This window comes from Pongo pygmaeus, chromosome 12 (assembly GCF_028885625.2).
Source record: "Pongo pygmaeus isolate AG05252 chromosome 12, NHGRI_mPonPyg2-v2.0_pri, whole genome shotgun sequence".
Classification (NCBI taxonomy): domain Eukaryota; kingdom Metazoa; phylum Chordata; class Mammalia; order Primates; family Hominidae; genus Pongo; species Pongo pygmaeus.
This window is the reverse complement of record NC_072385.2, coordinates 122746710-122766707: the sequence shown is the minus strand read 5'-3', so window position 1 is coordinate 122766707 and position 19998 is coordinate 122746710. Positions and strand designations below refer to the sequence as shown.

Genomic DNA, 19998 nt, shown 5'->3' with positions numbered 1-19998 from the left:
ACAGAAGTATAAAGCTTATTAATTCTCTGGGTAATATTAAGTCTTGGAATTGTAAATATTAATTTAAAACTTCTCTTCAAACTGCTATAAATAACCTGTCCTAAAATAGCTAGTCTTAATAATGTATTTCAAAATTTAGAACTTTATCTGCTTTGCATATTGTAATTCGGTTCTGCAATTGCTTTAAAAATAAAAGTAACAATTTTTGAATAAATCAAATGCTAAGCAAAAGACTTAAGTTTAATAAATAAGTTGATTAAATTAATAAATTTATAGGCTGATAATAACCAAACAAAAATCTCTTAACAAAAGTACAGTTATAAGATCAAATATGAAGTTTAAACATACTTACATCTATTTAAGAAATTATCTATGTTCTTGTTTTTCCTCAAAGCAGGAAAATCTAAATCAAGGACCAAGGAATTTAAGCCATCCTGTTAAGAAATAAAAAGAGGAAAAGACAGTTTTTACAATTTCCAAGCATTCAAAAAAAGTCTTTTAATTTTATTTGTGTCATTTTCACCAGGAAAATGCCAACCCACTTTGATATGATAGTGTCCATAAGTTCCATATCCAACAGCTTTAACTGGTTTCCTAACCTCTGTCAGAGAATATTAGGACTGCCCCTATCATGTTTTCCTGTGTTCTTTCAGCCACTGGAAAAATGTCATTTCAAAACATGTATCTATTATTATTTTTGCTAGACAGATGTCTTCTTTTCTCTCTTCAAATGGCCAAATTTCATCAGGTTTTGACTTCAAGAAATACAGCCACACTAAGTTCCCTCTCATTAAACCTGCATTCATGTTGTGCCTAGTGCAGATTAAGAAGAGAAAATCCAAAAATAAATGACACCATCCTTACCCTCTGGGAGCTCAGTCTCAAAACTAAATTTCCTCTAAAAACAACAACAAAAGGATGATGCATTGTCTGGATTTCTATTTTTTGTTTACATTTCTGTATTTCCCATATTTTCTACAAGGAACATGCATTAAAACAGAAAAAAACTATATACACATAATGGTGGAGGTGAAAAAAACTCACCAGAAAGTAACTAAGTCTCAGATTACTCAATGGAAATGCTTGTGAAGGTAGCAGGATTTCTAAAATACTATCACATACATTGTCTCAATGCCAAGTAACTCTGTGGAAGGTAGGAGGAAACATCCTCAATTTAAAAATGAAGAAACAAATTAAGGCACAGAGAAATTACATGACTTTGATTTCCTCAGGGTCACGCTGTTAGGAAATGACAGTAACAGCATACAACCTAAATCTTAGGAGGTCCAATAGACTTAACTCATCCCTCTAGTCTCAATGATCAGACTGACACCCTGCTAAAAGAAACAACGGGAGCCTGGGAGGGTAAACAGGGAAGCTAGAGGATTGCAGAAAATGAAACAGCAATAAAAAGAAACCTTTAGGGGACTTGGATAGGGGGAAAACATGGGGAAAATTACACACAAAATTTAGAAAGGTAATCCAGGTGGGCGTGGCAGCACACACCTGTAATCACAGCTACTTGGGAGGCTGAGGCAGGAGGATCACTTGAGCCCAGGAGTTCGAGACCAACGTGGGCAACACAGTGAGACCTTGTCTCTGAAAAAAAATTTTTCTTTAGAAAGGTAATTAATCTACTAATCCTAGAATAACTGTACATACTATGCTTGCCACTCAGTTATAGTTCATATTTTTAATTTTCATTCACTAAAAAATGTTAACACTTTATGAAAATATTATTTAATAACAGAAAGGGGCAAAGGTGTTAAGAGTAAACTATTAACATTTTTAATAACAAAATGATTTATATCCCACTGATATCTAATACAGATACAAAGCAATCTTGAGTCTCTTCAACTAAAAGAAAAAAATACATTTTAAAAAATCCAACTTCCAGGTAAGCTGGGATTGTTAAATTCACACATTGAGACATACCCTCCCACACACATACACATAAACAACATCACACACACACACACACAGACACACACACACTCCTCCAAAACAGCTGGACTACTTTTCAAGGATTCTAACATTTGGGCATATTAGGCTATTTTTAAGTACCAAATCAATGTATCTTGATTAGTATAATTTTGATATTTCAATAAGTTTAAAATGTAAAATCTGAATCATTTATATTTTAGATGTATCTAGACTTATACTCTGTATTACAATTTCAAATCAAAGAAAAGTATATTCATATGGAAAGCATTCTTCCATGCCTCCATTTACCTCCACGGGAAGAAAAAGAAGAAAAATATAAATTGACAAGGCAAAGGCTTCTATTGCAACCGTAAATCTTCCTCAGAGACTTTTCAAACAAATAGAATATTAACACTTCATACTGAAATAAAAGTAACTCTGCATTAAAATCTCCATTTACACATAAGACAAGAGAAGCCTTTCTTTGAAGCAACACTACAACTTGACATTAATAAAAGAACAAAATCCTTGCTCCCCCTCATCTTCCCCAAAAGTTCTCTCCAAGAGATGGGATTATGTGAAGATTAAATAATCTGGAAAGTTTATAAATATATTCCCATAATATTCCCCAGTAGAAGAGAGTCAGAGAGCTTTTTCAGCATTTGGAACATCTGAACATTTGCTCAACTCAACCATCTTGTTTATAAAACCATTTTTTAAAGACCAAACACTATCGCAATTAGGCACTATTCATTTATTTTTATGTAGCATCAATTTTTTATGATACTATGATACTTTAATGTAGGTTGATAACATATACATTTATAAACTTACATTCTTACTTGAGGCCTTTACGTTTATAATTTTTACAATCAAAATTTATTCTACTTAGTATCACCTTTTAATAAAAAAATTCTGAACTGTTTTCAGATACCAGTGTTTTAAGTATATGAAATTAATGCTGAGATCCAGTCACTGGGCAAGCTGAGTTAGCTCAGGACTTGATTGAAAGCCTATGTCTGTGACCTTCCTTGTTATGCAGTTTCAAATAAACCTTCATAAGTTTTGTTTTAAGTGTCAGTGATTTCAACTGTGATTATTTTCTTTAAGTGACAATAAACCAGACACAGTGGCACACCCCTGTAATCCCAGCTCTCGGGAGGCTGAAGTGGGAGGATTGCTTGAGCCCAGGAGTTCAAGAGCAGCCTGGGCAACACAGCAAGACCCCATCTCATTTTTTAAAAAATGATACGAAAACTGAGATAAATAAATGTTAAAAAGAAATAAAATAAATTCAGGAAAAGACTACAACCAAAATTTTAAAGCAATGAAGAAAACGATCTGCCAGTTTCCAACCGTATAGAAATGACAGGAGAACATTTGAAAGCGATAGCCCCACTGAGACTAAACAAAACACTACCACCAATAACAAAATATTCAAACACCAGAAAGAAAAATGCCAAGCAATGAGTATGCGCTAAAAGTCACAGAGGTCTATTGGATTTCAGGTCAGAAAAAGCAGCAAGATCAACGACTGATAATTAAAAGGGACTAAACGAGGTGAGGAATTAAAACCAGACTGATTACTACAAAACCAGTACCTGGGGTGAAAATCCCCGCTCCTAAAATAAGACACTGGAGGGAAAAACAACAACATCTTATTGCCCAAGTTTCATATGAATCTGCATCACTAGATAGGTCAGACACAGCTTTCAATCAAGCCTTGGTCTATGCCCCCAGCTAGCCCAGTTACACCTCTAAGGCTACCAGCTGAGAAACGTGAATTAGCTCCAATGCAGAAACTAACTTAGGTTGTCTATATGCAAAAAGCATGAGAGAAAGGCAGGGAGAAAAATGTGTTATCCTACTATATTTTTTAAAAAAACATGTATAAGCCAACACCCAGTTTCCCCTACTATAATTATTATGAGGGAAAAAATACATATACATAAAATGGTCTATTTTTCTAACTTTTCCTGAACACAGAGCCTTTTATACTTCAGTTGTCAAGAAATGAAGTATTGAACTTGATTGCACTTTCACTGTACACTGCTTCTTAGTATCTTATTGTTGTTGGCCAGGTGCAGTAGTAGCTCATGCCTGTAATCCCAGCATTTTGGGAGGCCGAGGCGGGCGGATCGCCTGAGGCCACGAGTTCGAGACCATCCTGGCTAACACAGTAAAACCCCGTCTCTACCAAAAATACAAAAATTAGCCGAGCGTGGTGGCACAAGCCTTTGATCCCAGCTACTCAAGAGGCTAAGACAGGAGAACCGCTTGAACCCAGGGGGCGGAAGTTGCCGTGAGCGGAGGATCGCGCCACTGTACTCCAGCCTGAGCAACAGACCAAGACTCTGTCTTAAAAAAAAAAAAAAAATCTAATTGTTGTTAAACATCCAAATAAAATGCTTCCAAAAATAAAAATAAAAGGAGATTGGAAATACTTTGCCAACCTGGAAAGTCTAAATTGATAAGCAATATGATGGAGATACCCTCTTAGGAATTTCAATTGCTAAATGAGGCACAAATTATCCTTTAGCTGAACATTTTATACATTTATGAGTTGTCAGCACACAGGTAGTATTTAAAGCTATAAAACTGGGTAAGATCACCAGAGGAGTGATCATAGAGAAACAGAAAAGAATCAAGCACAGAGTCCTGGGATGCATCAATATTAAGAAACAAGGGAGAAGAGGGGACTAAAAAGGAACAACCATTTTTTTGAGGAGGGAAGTCAAGACCATCATGGCATCTTAGAAGCCAGATGAAGAGTGCAGGAAGAGGGACAGAATGATAGACAAATGATAGACTAATGATAGTTAATCTGACTGGTAAATCAACCTAATTGAGGACTGTGAATTTAGTAACTCAGAGGTTAGCAGTAACTTTTCTAAAGGCTATTTGGATTACAAGTTTATTATTTCTAAATCAATGTTCACCACTTTCTTAGTACTACTATTTTAAATACTGTATTTAAAAAAAAAAAACTCCACATTCATAGACTGTAAATAATACCTAGCATTCAGCATGACCACAAATTATGTATCTTATTCTTTACAGCCTACCTACCAAAAACTTTAACTACATTATACAGGTTAATACAGCATATATTATTAACAGGGACCTTTCTTGATTACTTTGCACCATGTATTGTGCAAAGCACTATACATGCATTTAACATTTTATTCCTCACAGCATGTAAGTTAATACTATTGTCACACCTACATTAGTAGGCACAGAAACTGAAGCTTAAAGAGGTTAAAAAATGTGTCCAAGCCAGAATAGCTTATATATAACAGAATTAAGATTTTATGATGCTCTTATAAACAATATTGAACTTAAAAGTTAATAAAATAATAAACTTAATTAGTAAAGTTATTCCTCTAAAAGAATACTAAATAACAAACAAGTTTTAAAGTCAAGACAACCAAAGAAACAGTTAGTTACAGAGCATAGGAAGCATATTTCTGTGTATCTGCTATACAGATTAGTGACGAGGAAATGTTATTTAAATGAATTTGTAACACATTTCCTCTGTTTGCTATTTCAACTCCAAACACAAATACATAACTAAAATAGTTGATATGGTTTGGATTTTTGTGTCCCTGTCCAAATCTCATGTCAAATTGTAATCCCTAATGCTGGAGGAGGGGCTTGGTGGGAGATGACTGGATCACAGGGTAAGACTTTTCCCTGTTGTCACGATAGTGAGTGAGTACTCAGGAGATCTGGTTTAGAAGTGTGTAGCACCTCCCCCTTCTCCCTCTTCCTCCTTTCCCAGCCATGTAAGATATGCCTGCTTCCCTTTGCTTTCTGTCATGATTATAAGTTTCCTGAGGCCTCCCCAGCCATGCTTCCTGTACAGCCTAGGGAACTGAGTCAGTTAAACCTCTTTTCTTTATAAATTACCCAGTCTCAGGGTAATGAGCCAACAAATACACAGATGTGTTTTATAAAGAGATAACAAAGTAAAGGAAGTCTAGAAGTTAAGAAACCTGGGTTATATCATCACAGTTCTGCCATTTAGTGGCAACTTAAATTGAGGACGGGTAAGTCAACTTAATTGAGGACTGAGAATTTAGCAACTCAGAGGTTAGCAGTAACTTTGAGGAGAAAAACTTTAATAGAGGAAAAGATAAAATTGTGTGACCCTACACAAGTAATTTCACCCAATTTCTAGGGCCCTCATTTGTAAAAAAGAGTTCATGGCCTATAAAATCATTCTGGTGAGCAGTTCTTTAAAAATTGGCTATTTAAATAGTTAAAGCAAGGCCTGGCATAGGGAAAGAAACATTCCAAGGGCAAGAGACAGGAGCAATAGGAATGTTTTTATGACTTTTCCTTGAGCCTCAGGCTCTAACATGGCTCAGCATGGCAAGATAGGACCAGTATTATTAATTTTTCCTTTTTGCCTCACATGCCAATACGGCTTGGCACAGTACTCTTCCTGATTTTGCCTTTCTTTAAAATTTTGAGTTTGATATTCTGTTCATGATGAGTCTTTGCATTAATTTTTAAAATATTACATTAAAATATCTTGATTACTGTGGCTTTTTAGGGTTCTCCCTTAAATTTTGTTCCAAGTGCCTGAATGGCTTCACCCTAACCTCAGCCCTGGTCCTAAAAAGAGAATGAACCTTTACAATGAGAGAGGCATTAACAATAGCATATTCTGATTTTAAAAGAATGTACAGGCCAGGCGCGGTGGCTCACACCTGTAATCCCAGCACTCTGGGAGGCTGAGGCGGGCGGATCGTGAGGTCAGGAGATCGAGACCATCCTGGCTAACACGATGAAACCCGTCCCTACTAAAAATACAAAAAATTAGCCAGGCGTGGTGGTGGGCGCCTGTAGTCCCAGCTACTTGGAAGGCTGAGGCAGGAGAATGGCGTGAACCCGGGAGGTGGAGCTTGCAGTGAGCCGAGATTGTGCCACTGCACTCCAGCCTGGGTGACAGAGTGAGACTCCCGTCTCAAAAGAAAATTAAGAAAGAAAGAGAGAGAGAGAGAAAGAAAAGAAAAGAAAGGAAAGAAAGAGCAAAAAATCACATTATTGATTTGATCAAAGTTTTAGAAGAATTAAATGTAAAGTTGGTAATTGTTCTAATGGTGATAGTGCTGCTGTGCTGATAATAAAGCAGCTGGTATTGCAGAGTTCTTGGATAAACATGATGCCAAACACTTTATATAACATCTCCTTATTTAATTTTCCTAGCAGACTGTGGAATTATATGGTGTTAATTATATGGTGTTAATTATATGATGGAATTATATGGTGTTAATTATATGGTCTTAATATCACCATATTTTTTAGTTGAAATTTGGCTTGGAGAACTTAAACCATTTCCCAGAACTGCACAGCTAAGAAGCATTAGGGTTGGTATTGGGCCCAATGCTGCTTTGAATAATTATTGGTATTTTTAAAATTAAATTCTAATTTTTTTCTTCTAAAATATTAAGTTGATGGGAAGATATGAATCAAATTACATTCATAATGTAATACATTGTTTTATTATTTTATTTATGTAATACATAATGTAACATATTGTTTAGAAACACATGAATAAAATTAAGATCAAATTATATTTGTATTACTATTTTTTTTTTTTTGAGACAGAGCCTTGCTCTGTCGCCCAGGCTGGAGTGCAGTGGCATGATGTCAGCTCACCGCAACCTCCACCTCCACCTCCTCCCTCTACCTCAAGTGATTCTTGTGCCTCAGCCTCCAGAGAAGCTGGGACTACAGGCGCATACCACTATGCCCGGCTACCTTTTTGTATTTTTAGTAGAGACGGAGTTTCATCATGTTGCCCAGGTTGGTCTCGAACTCCTGAACTCAGGTGATCCACCCGCCTTGGCCTCCCAAAGTGCTAGGATTACAAGTGTGAGCCACTGTGCCCAGCCTGCATTACTAGATTTCTTATGGTTTATAAATCAACAATTTTATCTTTTCCTCTATTAAAAAAAGCTTCTATCCTCAAAAATTACATACAATGTTACCTGAAACTCCCTATAAAACAGAAAACAGGCAATTTAAACACCTCTCTATTATAAAATATTAGAAAAAGTAATGCATCATCTGTCTGAATCCTATTCTTAATTTAATATTAGTATTCAACTGAGAAACTACTGGCCAGATAAAATTAGAGTTGTTATTCTGATTGTAGGCAAGTTAGACTTTTTAAAAAGTATTTTCCATATTTGCAACTTGTACAGTTAAATATCATACATAGACTTTAGGGCAAAAAAAAAAAAAATCTCATCCAGGATATAACACATACATACAAGAAAAATACCCCCAAAAGGCCTGCTGGTTTTATGTCTTATTAATTTTCCTATTCGGTGCTCATAGTACACAGAATAATTATATGGCTTCAATATTTTGATATTCATAATATCGTTCAGCAGCAGTACTCTAAATACACTGATGGCAGGATCTGTTTATATAGTGCTCCACTACAGATACTCCAGGGAAGACCAGACTACCTTAAGAGAAGTCCTGGCATGGTGGCTCACGCCTGTAATCCCAACAATTTGGGAGGCCAAGGAGGGTGGATCACCTGAGGTCAGGAGTTTGACACCTGCCTGGCCAACGTGGTGAAACCCCGTCTCTACTAAAAATACAAAGATTAGCCAGGCGTGGTGGTACACATCTGTAATCCCAGCTACTTGGAAGGCCGAGGCAGGACAATCACTTAAACCCAAGAGGCGGAGCTTGCAGTGAGCCGAGATCGCGCCACTGCACTCCAGCCTGGGTGACAGAGCGAGATTCCATCTCAAAAAACAAAAAAAAGAGACAGGGAAAACAAAGGGTCTCAAAGCAGAATAACCTAACACTTCATGGACATTTTGGAGCTGAAGGGGCAAGATGGTGGGAGGAAGAACTTTTCCTGTAAAGTCTATCTAGTAACTAAGAATGCTGGAGATGACAATGGCCAACTAAATTACAAAGCAACATTTGTCTATAATATATTTGTGGATATACAGTTAAGTAGATAGATATCTAAGCCACTCTGAATATAGAGCTATTCCAGTATTTTTTAAATTTTGAAAAGATACAAAAAACAGATAAGGTTTTGTTTATTAGAAGGTAAAACATTTGGTCATATTCACACTTAATGACAAGAAACAGTCTTCCCAGCCTGTTTCTAGTCAATTGTCAATTAAATAAACAGAACCTTCTTTTTCATTTTATAACAAGAAATTTGTCTATATGGTTTCCATCCCTAAGAACCTAAATATAGAAAATCATTTTTCTACAATTGTGAAGCTAAATTTCTGCTTCATCTCCAAACAATATCAATCACTCAATAAATGTTAGCTATTATTATCACTATTTTCAATATCACCTAAATACACACTATGCATTTAAAGATTATGTAATTTAGGATATGGAGAGTTGGAAGGTTTTTACACTTTAACATCTAAACCTATTAGCACATTTTTTATACTAACAGAACCAAAAACAGTTCCATCACTAACATAATGTGTTCCATAAAGAAAATTATTTTACTCCTTTAAATCTCATTTTTGACATCTATGCAATACAACATCTAAGTCTCAGGGCTAGTATGACAACTAATGAAAGACTGTTTGTGATGCTAAATGAAACAAAGGTTAGGTACTAGTCACTGTAACTCCTTTTGTTATGAATGTAATTATGTTTTAATCAATTTTAAAAGCTCTTTCACTCCCAAGTAATTTTCAATCTTATTTTAAGTTTATACAGCTTAACATTTTATTTAAGACAGTTAAAATCTGGGAAAGATTAGATGTAACACAAAAGTGCTTGGAGCAACATTATTTATAATAGCAAGAAACTCAAAGCAACCTAAAAATCTGGAACAGAAAAACTAAGTAAATTTTACTAAAGCTTGTCAAAGTTATATTAAGCAATCATTAAAAATAATTGTTACAAAGACTAGGTAGGAATTAGTATTTTTTAAAAATTAATGTTTAAAAAGTGCAGAATAAAAATTAAATGTATAATAATTCTACTTAAGGGAAATATGTATATGAAATTTTTGAATGGAAAGCAAAAAATACAATAACTATCATACCATGATGAAATTATATGATTTTATTCTTTTCCTAAGTTTTTTGTGGTGAAATTTTGTATTAATAACTCATAATAAAATATAGCAAATCTAAGTAAACAAGATCTAAGGTATTACAGAAGTCAGTCTTAATACATTTTGACCTTTTAAAAAATTACTCATTTATTATCTATAGCTCCATATCTCTACTGAAACAGATGCTATTTTAAATCCCAATGCATTTCACTATTTGCTGCCTCCTACAAGTCATATGTTGTTTTTTTCTCTCTCTCTTCTCTGAACTGGGATCTTAACAGGGATTAATAGATTAATTTGAGAAAAACTAACTTTTTTTCCCATCCAAGAACAAGGTAGGTCTCTCCATCTATTTCTTTCAGCAAAGTGATAAACACATCTATTCTAAATACACGTTGTTAACTCTATATGCTAAGTATTTTACCTTTTTGTGGCTATTACCACATTATATTAGGTCAGCTGTGTGGAGGACACAGAGCTCTCTGAGTACCTTTATGAACAAAATTTTTTCAAGTTTCTGACAGAAATGTTCAAAATATCCCATTTCTTTCTAATTAATGATGTTTAAACATACATTAGGTAATTAAAAGCAAATGTAATTTCCCTAAAACTGCTAAAAACTTGTACATAAAAATAAATATTTCATGAAAAACATAGGTGGGGTGGTGTTTAGAAGGTCAGGATGAGGCAACATTCTGGAAAATTCTGTTTCTTGACCTAGCTGCTGATTATATGGGTTCTCAGATTAAAAATTTATCAAGCTGTATACATACAATATACATACTTTCCTGTGAGGGTATATATAGACATATATTTACAAAGAATGTTTTGGATGCATTGGATAATAATGAACTTATTGACAATATAAAAATAGCACAGGAGGCCAGGCACAGTGGCCTGTAATCCCAACACTTTGGGAGGCCGTGGCAGGCAGATTACCTGAGGTCAGGAGTTCGAGACCAGCCTGACCAACATTGTGAAACCCTGTCTCTAATAAAAATACAAAAATTAGGCAGGCATGGTGGTGCTAGCCTATAGTCCCAGCTACTTGGGAGACTGAGGTAGGAGCATCACTTGAGCCTGGGAGGCAGAGGTTGCAGTGAGCCAAGATCGTGCCACTCCACTCCAGCCTGAGCAATAGAGTGAGACTCCATCTCAAAAAAAAAAAAAAAAAAAAAAAACCACACACACACACAGGGGCAAATGAACTTTAAAACCTGTTTGCCATCATTGTGCTTAGACATTTTCACATACCTTTTCTATTATATTGTATCTTCTCAATCAGGGAGGACATATGAGTAGGAAACTCATCCTCAAGTCTGCTACATTTCAATGAAAATTTTTTATTACAGAGACTTATCCTCCAAACACTTTTAAAGCTTATTTGTGTTCAAAGTGCTGGGAGGGAGCAGGTTATGAGAAGTCACACGACTTTATACTTTGGATCCCATCTTCCATGTAATGGAAAAGATGTTACTCATAACCCTTAAAAACAAGTCAGCAATTTTGAGTGAGGAGAGCTGCCCTGCTGGAGAATCTGAGATGGAATTAAAGGAATTTCAAACACAAAACTATCTTTCCCTATTGTCAGAATTTGATATATCACTATAGTTATTATAAATATGTTTTAAAACTACAGAGATTTAAAAATCTCATTTTATATTCCACATTAAAAAATCACTGGATGCCGGGCGCGGTGGCTCACACCTGTAATCACAGCACTTTGGGAGGCCCAGGCGGGCAGATCATGAAGTCAGGAGTTCGAGGCCAGCCTGACCAACATGGCTAAACTCTGTCTCTACTAAAAAAAAATACAAAAATTAGCCGGGTGTGGTGGCACACCCCTGTAATCCCAGCTACTCAGGAGGCTGAGGCAGGAGAATCGCTTGAACCTGGGAGGCGGAGGTTGCAGTGAGCCGAGATTGCACCACTGCACTCCAGCCTGGGTGACAGAGCAAGACTCCATCTCAAAAAAAAAAAAAAAAAAATCATTGGAAATACCCCAAGATCAAATCATTATACCCACAGACATAATCTTCAATTTTCCAGTCAAATATTAATCAAATCTAAACAATGAACTTTTTAAGGCACAACCAAGTACTTTTATAAACCAAGTTCACATGAAAAATCAAAGGGCAAAAATGTGTGCCCACAGATCACATTAAGAAACTAACATTTACTGAGTGCATACTATGTGCAAAAGAAAGTCACTTTCTCATTCAATTCTCATAAAAGTCCCACTAGAAAAAAAAAATGGAGAAGTGCTTTGAGGCAGAGCCACTTAGGGATACAGCAGAGGCAGAAGCTGCAACCAGGAGCAGGTCTTTCTGCTATTCATACAACTACCACTAAGAACCACGAAAGAACACAGCAAGAAGAAAATAGTTGTTGATGGTTGTTTTAAAGTACGCACTCTTCTCTTTTCTTCTTCTAACTACATTTGTAACTATGCAGAACGAGTAGCCAACCTAATTTTCATGGAAAAGTAAAAATGTTCTTCTCAACAGAAACCAGAGAAGCAAGGCACAACTCATCCTTACCCAGGAGGCAACAGTTCTTTCATACCTCTCAGGAAACTTTTTTAAGTAAACACTTTTTAAAAATCAGAAAACATTTTAACAACCTTTTAAATATCTGTCCTGTCTCTCTTTTGTCCACTGTATGTGCCCTCCCCTATAAATAAAGAACGATGAGCAAGTCTTGGAAAGCGAATCTAATTCACAGTTTTTGGGGTCTATTTCATATTTTGGTAGCCTATAAATCCTTATTTGTCAGAGAAAAGGTCCCATTGATGCAACAATTTGATAACTAATAGGTAACTCTACAGTTTCTAAAGGCTAATTACCAACTAGACCATTTCATCCATAAATCTGCATATTGCTCCTTCATTTCTGGCAATAACAGCACCTTAAGTAGGAATAATAATTTATCAACCAATTTAGATACACATTAGCAACTATGGTTTTTTTGGGTTTTTCTGAGACGGAGTTTTGCTCTTGTTGCCCAGGCTAGAGTACAATGACGTGATCTCGGCTCAATACAATCTCTTGAACCCTCCCAGGTTCAAGAGATTCTCCTGCCTCAGCCTCCCAACTAGATGGGATTACAGGCACCCGCCACCACGCCTGGCTTATTTTTGTACTTTTAGTAGAGATGGGTTTTCACTATGTTGACTAGGCTGGTCTCGAACTCCAGACCTCAGGTGATCCACCTGCCTTGGCCTCCCAAAGTGCTGGGATTACAGGCGTGAGCCACCATGCCCGGACAGCAACTATGGTTTAAAAGAAATACAAAATTACTCAAAGACACTGAACCTAAATTGCCACAAATAGCCATAATTTTTCTTACACTCAAAATGGAAAAGGCAACAAAGTCAACAAAAATCTAGACTTTATTCTTTGAACCATCTTGTAGGCTTATATTACCCTACTTCTACAAAATAGTACACTGTGATCCAGTACCCTTATTTCCAAGTATCCACCAGATACCCAAAAGACCCAAGAAGTCTCCTAAGTTGAGTGGACCTACTCAATGAGAGTGTAAAATGATCTACTAAGGTGCAAAAAAAAAAGTTGTATCATTGGTGAGCAGAATTAGAAAGTGAGTATTGTGATTTAGTAACTACAGCCACTAACGTATTATGCTTCTTCCATTTGTATTGCTATACCTCCTTGTGAAATTTCAGGAGGAAAAAAAACTTATGATAGTTCTCAAAACCTGGCAGCAAAATAAATTGAACTTAGAACCTAATCTTCAAATCACTGCAACAACATTAAACAAAAATTGTAAAAAGCAATAAAGCATATGTCATTTAGTGGGGAAAGAAAAAGTTTGTACCATTAATAAAGTAATATTTATAAAAATCTTATGTTTATAAAATTATACTTTAAAAACTCCTCTTTTATGTATATTTTGTAATTTACATGTTTTAATACTATAGTCCATGTATATAAATTATAAATAAAATATATTTGGAGATATTCTCAAAAATTTTTCAATGATGGGATACAAGATTAAAACTTTGGAGGTCATAAATTCCTTAAAGGTAAGGAATTTATCTTCCCTAAAGGTAAAAACTTATTTTCTATATTCCAGGCATAGTGTATATACTCAAAAAACTGTTGTGTAAATAGCCAGCATCTTGGTATCAATATAACGAAAATTAAATTAGGCATCTTCTCATTCAAATCTTACCTACTCTGCTGGGCACGGTGGCTCATGGCTGTAATCCCAGCACTTTGGGAGGCCGAGGCGGGCAGATCACCTGATGTCAGGGGTTTGAGACTAGCCTGGCCTACATGGTGAAACTCCATCTCTACTAAAAATACAAAAAATTAGCCAAGCGTGGTGGCAGGCGCCTGTAATTTCAGCTACTTGGGAGGCTGAGGGAGGAGAATCGCTTGAACCTGGGAGATGGAGGTTGCAGTGGGCCAAGATCGCACCATTGCATTCCAGCCTGGGCAACAAGAGTGAAAATCTGTCTCAAAAAAAAAAAAAAAAAAAAAAAAAAATCTTACCTACTCTATATCTAATAAGCAATGCCATTCTATGTAAGTCAGGTTTAGAATTCCTTTCCCTTGTCCCTTACTTCAAGTCATCCCCTCTGTACAAGTCATTCTGAGACGGAGTTTCACTCAGCCTCCCAACTAGACGGGATTACAGGCACCTGCCACCACGCCTGGCTTATTTTTGTACTTTTAGTAGAGATGGGTTTTCACCATGTTGACTAGGCTGGTCTCGAACTCCAAACCTCAGGTGATCCACCTGCCTTGGCCTCCCAAAGTGCTGGGATTACAGGCGTGAGCTACCACGCCCGGCCAGCAACTATGGTTTAAAAGAAATACAAAATTTCTCCATTATGGTTTCAGATTCACATTATTTCTTACCTATTAACTCGTTTCCCTGCCTCTAATCTCCCTCTGCTCCAGTACATCTCCATTCTACTGCTGAGTAATCTTTCTGAAACATAAAGCTATACATTTCATGCTCTTCTTAATATTCAAATTTGTTGGGGGGGTGTATTTTTGTTGTTGTTTTTTTTTTCTTTTGAGACGGAGTCTCACTCTGTCGCCCAGGCTGGAGTGCAGTGGTACGGTCTAGCTCATTACAACCTCCGCAAGTGATTCTCTTCGCTCAGCCTCCCAAGTAGCTGGGATTACAGGCACCCTTAACATTACTCCATACCTTCCAAATGCCTAGAAAATCAAGTCTAAACTAGCATTTGGAATATTTTGCCCCATCGACCTTCTCCAATCTGACTTCCCACTATTTACGACCCTTCTTTCACATTTGCTCTAGATTTATATTGTCCAATAGAGAAGGCACTAGTTACATCTGGCTACCAAGCACCTGAAATGTGGTTAGCCTGAACTGAGATGCTCTGGTAAATGTAAAATACACATTGGATTTCAAAGACTTAGTACTAATAAGAATATGAAATAACTCTTTTAATAACTCATTAATAATTTTAAAATATTGATTACATGTTAAAATAATACTTTGTTATACTGGGTTAAATGAAATATTTATTGAAATTAATTTCATCTGTTTCCCTCCACCTTTTAAAATGTGGCTCCTGGAAAATTTTAAATTATATATGTGGCTCACATTATATATCTATTGAACAGTATCCACTGGAAAGTCTGGACCACCCAAACTTTCACCTTTCACCTTGGTCTTTCTACTTCCATCACTTTCCTCACAGTCTTTCACCACAGAACATTCAACACTCATTCATTTGCTGAGGGGTAGCCATGTACCAAGGCTGAGTGCTAAGCATTAAAATAAAAAAATAAAAAAGTTAAAGTTCTTCAGTCATCTCTACTTGTTCAAATTTTTATCTATTCTTCAAAGATCAGTTCAGATAAAACTTATTTCTGTGAAATCTTCAGGATCCTCCAGGATAAAAATCTCTCCTTCCTAACTCCTACACATTACATGTTCTTCAAAGATGTCACTTTGTCCTTATAAAAGTTATTTTTGTACACAGCTTATCTCACATCTATTAGCTGTAAATTCCTCAAGTGCAGAATTCTTCAAATCTTGCTTCTTACCTCACTGAGAACTTGCACAAGCCTTCATCACCAAATCTATCCACATTCCTGCATCTGTGCCCACACATTTTACTTTCTTTCCTGCTATTATCGATGTACAGTCCTAGCTACAGCTAATCCCTCCACCTACACACTAAATCTCCCATTCCCTCTTGCTCATTAATACCACAACAGCAGTTCTCCCATGCTCTCTTCATTTCTTCTTGCCGCCTTCTCTACTTGATTACTGCCATTGGCATGGAAATATGTCGTTATTTCTCTTACCCTTAAGAAAAAATCTCTTGACCCTATCTCCCATACAGCTGCCATTTCGTTTCAATCTTTTTCTTTACAGAAAAATTTCTTGGAAGAGATACCTATTCTACCTGTCTTAAGTTTTTCTCCTCCCATTCCCTTTACAATTCACTACAATCAGTTCTCCCCCGACTAACAGCCATCATCACACTCCTAAACTTTTCTTTTCAAGCTTATCAGTGACCTACATGTTGCTAATCCAACGATCATGTCTCAGCTCACATCTTACTTGACCTATAAACATCTTTAGACAGTCCTTCACTATTTTTTTCAAAATAACAGGTCAAAGTTTGGTCAGGACTGCCTTGACCTATTATTTTCAAAAACTTGAAAACTTTTTCTACTTTGCTTTGATGAAAACCCATTTAAATCGTTTATCACATATTTCTCTGGTTGCCCTTTCTTAGTATACTTTATTGGTTTTCTCCTGTCTTTGGGCCTCTTCTCTCTTAAATTCACTCACTCCCTCGAACTCCATCTTGTCTCATGTCTTTAAATATGTGCTGATGGCTCCTAAATTCATTATCTCTATTCCAACTAAAATCCTGAATTCAAGACCCATATATCTATTTGCTATTTATCAGCTTTTTCTGAATGTCTAGTAAGTATTTCAAACAATAATGTCCAAAACTATGCCCTACCCCTTCCTTTTCCTACTACAACCACTTCTCTCCTTCAGTCTTTCACATCTCCATTCATGCCAATTCCATCCTTGCAAATACTCAGGCCAATAATGTTAATATTCAAATCTGACTGCTTTTTCTCTCAAGAGCCCAAATCCTAACACTTACAAATCTGGTCAAGACTGCCTTCAAAATGAATCCAGAACTCCACCAGATTTCACCACCTTTACAAATCACCAACATTTTGCTGGAATCATTGCAAATGTCTACCATTAGGTCTTCTTGCTTCCAACTTTGCCTTCTCTCTCTTCTTAGAATATTTTCAACGGAACACAGAGAATGATGCTGTCACTACTCTGTTCAAAACCTCCAATGGCTTCCCATTTCATTGAGAGTAAAGCACAATTCCCAGCCTTTGAGTCTATCATCTGCTCGCATCCACCTAGTTATTAACTCTCAAACCTCACCTCCCATTACTTTCTGTCTCACTCATTGTGCTTCTGCCACACTGGCCTTCTAAAGGTTTCGAAATCACAACAGGTACCCTACACAAGAAGTAGGAATGGTGTAGGAAGGTAGCTCAGTGGCAGACAGGACACTAACAAGGAGGGAAAACTGAGCAGCACCACAGCTTTACAGCATTGGGAGACTGACTAAATATGAGGAATTCAGCCAATTAGTTACCATGTAATAACTGAACCAGGCTCATACTAATGATAGAATAAATACAAATATGGGGGAGGAGGGCTGGGCACACTACAATGAACTCATGGTGTTGAGCTGGAACTAGAGGTATCAACATGAATTAACAGATTTCAATATATAAAAGATACAGGAGGCCAGGTGTGGTAGCTCATGCCTGTAATCCCAACACTTCGGGAGGCCAAGGAGGGTGGAACAACCGAGGTCAGGAGTTCGAGACCAGCCTGGCCAGCATGGTGAAACCCTCCCTGTCTTTACTAAAAATACAAAAATTAACTGGGTGTGGTGGCGCACGCCTGTAGTCCCAACTACTCGGGAGGCTGAGACAAGAGAATTGCTTGAACCCGGGAGGCAGAGGTTGCAGTGAGCAGAGATCATGCCACTACACTCCAGCCTGGACAACAGAGCGAGACTCCGTCTCAAAAATAAAGCTAAAAAAAAATAAAGATGGATACAGAAATACAGATGTAGATAAATGTCTGTATGGGTGCACACACACACACACTTACGTGCATGCACATGCCTCCTGGATGTGACCACTGAAAGGGCCTGGTGTACAATAGATACTCCCATAGCAATGAGCTCATCTAGCACTCAGATCTTGGTTTTAAAATACTACTCTTCACTAAAAGGAACTAGGGCTCCTTGGAGAAATAGCTGATTCTAAGGCTGGAGTAGGAAAATGATAAGATGAGCTTGTAGCATCTTGTGCCAAAAAGGAAGGAGTGCACAGGTGATAAAATGGCATAGAGCTATACATACACAATGTATCAATGTCAATGTCCTCGTTTTGAGAATAAACTATAGTTATGTAAGACATAAACACTATGGGAAATGGGGTACACAGGACCATTCTGTACTATTTGTGCAAACTTACTGTGAATTTATAATTATTTCAAAAAAAAAGTTTAAAAATAAGTAAAGAAGTGTACAAGGACTGATGGTGACTTGTCAGGAAGACATATAAGCCAGTATGAAAGGGCTCCCAGTGGCAAATCTGGAACAATTTCTACAAAATAAATGGCTTGTAATCATCAAAACTGTCAAGAGCATGAGAGTCAAGAAAGACTGGGGAACTGTTCCAGATTGAAGCAGATTCGAGAGCCATGAGAGTTGGATGAATATATGATCCTGGGTCAGATTCTTTTGCTATGAAGAACATTATTTGGACAGTTGACAAATCAAATGTTTTGTGTACGCAGTAAGTTTATAAAATTGTTTCAAAATAAGAAGTTTTTTAAAAACCACACAAGGCATGTTCCTGACTCAGGGACTTTGGACTTACTATTTCCTTCTGTCAGAAATGCTCACACCCATATATCTGCACCACTTGGTGGTAGCTCTCCACCAAGTCTTCACTTAAAAGTCACCTTTTCTGGGAGAACTTATTATAATACGTAAACTTTTAAAATTCTATATTTTGCATTATCTTTCTTTGTTTTACTTTCTTTCTCCTTACCACTTATCACTATCCTACAAACAATTATTATCTAGCTCCTTATTAAAATGCAAACTGATAGGAAAATTCTATCTGCTTTGTTCACTGCCTAAACCAGTGGTTGGCATGCCGTAGTTACTAAATATTCATTAAATGACTGAGTGTACATAAAATCCTTTGAACACAAGGGATTTAAGAATCAATTGCAAAATAAGTTCACTTTCTCAATCAAAGCAAAGGAATACAGAAACAGGTAAAAGAACTCCGCTGTTAACTTGATAGCTCTGGGATATCATTTCAACAAATATGTCTACAGCATAAATTAATGAGCTAATGTCCTTGCCCTAAGGAGCTTAGTGAACAAACCTATTTCCATCAGCAAGCAAAGCCATAATACTGTAGCCAGCTAATACAGCAAGAAAATACCTACCAACACCATGTGGGAAGTACAGTATAAACAATCCAAATGCTGACAGACAGGAATTAACTATAGCAGACCTGCTTGAAAAATATGGGAAGATACAGAAAGCAGGTTTTCTTGGGGGAAAAAAGAATGACGCCAAACTAATATTCTAATAAAGTCAGTGGTATAAACCAACAGACATATGTAACTGAGGTCTCGATATTTTATTACCACGTTTCCTTGAAAAACTACCGAGGCTATAATTACACTAACAACAATGGTTTTAATTAATTTACAGTATTATAAAATGTACTGAATGGTTTGTACTTCAAAAAGTATAATTCAAAAATCTAAAGATGATCTTATGGTTTCTACACATGAAGTAGTCAAATCAGTGGTATCCCATTTTATGAATACTTTTTTCTCCTGTGTACCAGGTAATGAAGCTGACCTTCCTTTCTTGCATAATTATCACCAAAATGACAGAAAAC

General features: G+C 36.5%; 1 protein-coding gene across 1 annotated transcript in view; it reads right to left on the bottom strand.

The window, feature by feature from the left end:
* The window catches only part of ROCK2 (Rho associated coiled-coil containing protein kinase 2), a 164343-nt gene that overhangs the window by 107227 nt on the left and 37118 nt on the right, over positions 1 to 19998 (bottom strand). Inside the window, exon 2 of the mRNA XM_054474394.2 lies at positions 353 to 434. Coding sequence (XP_054330369.1) covers positions 353 to 434 — 82 coding nt within the window. The remainder of the gene's footprint in view (positions 1 to 352; positions 435 to 19998) is intronic.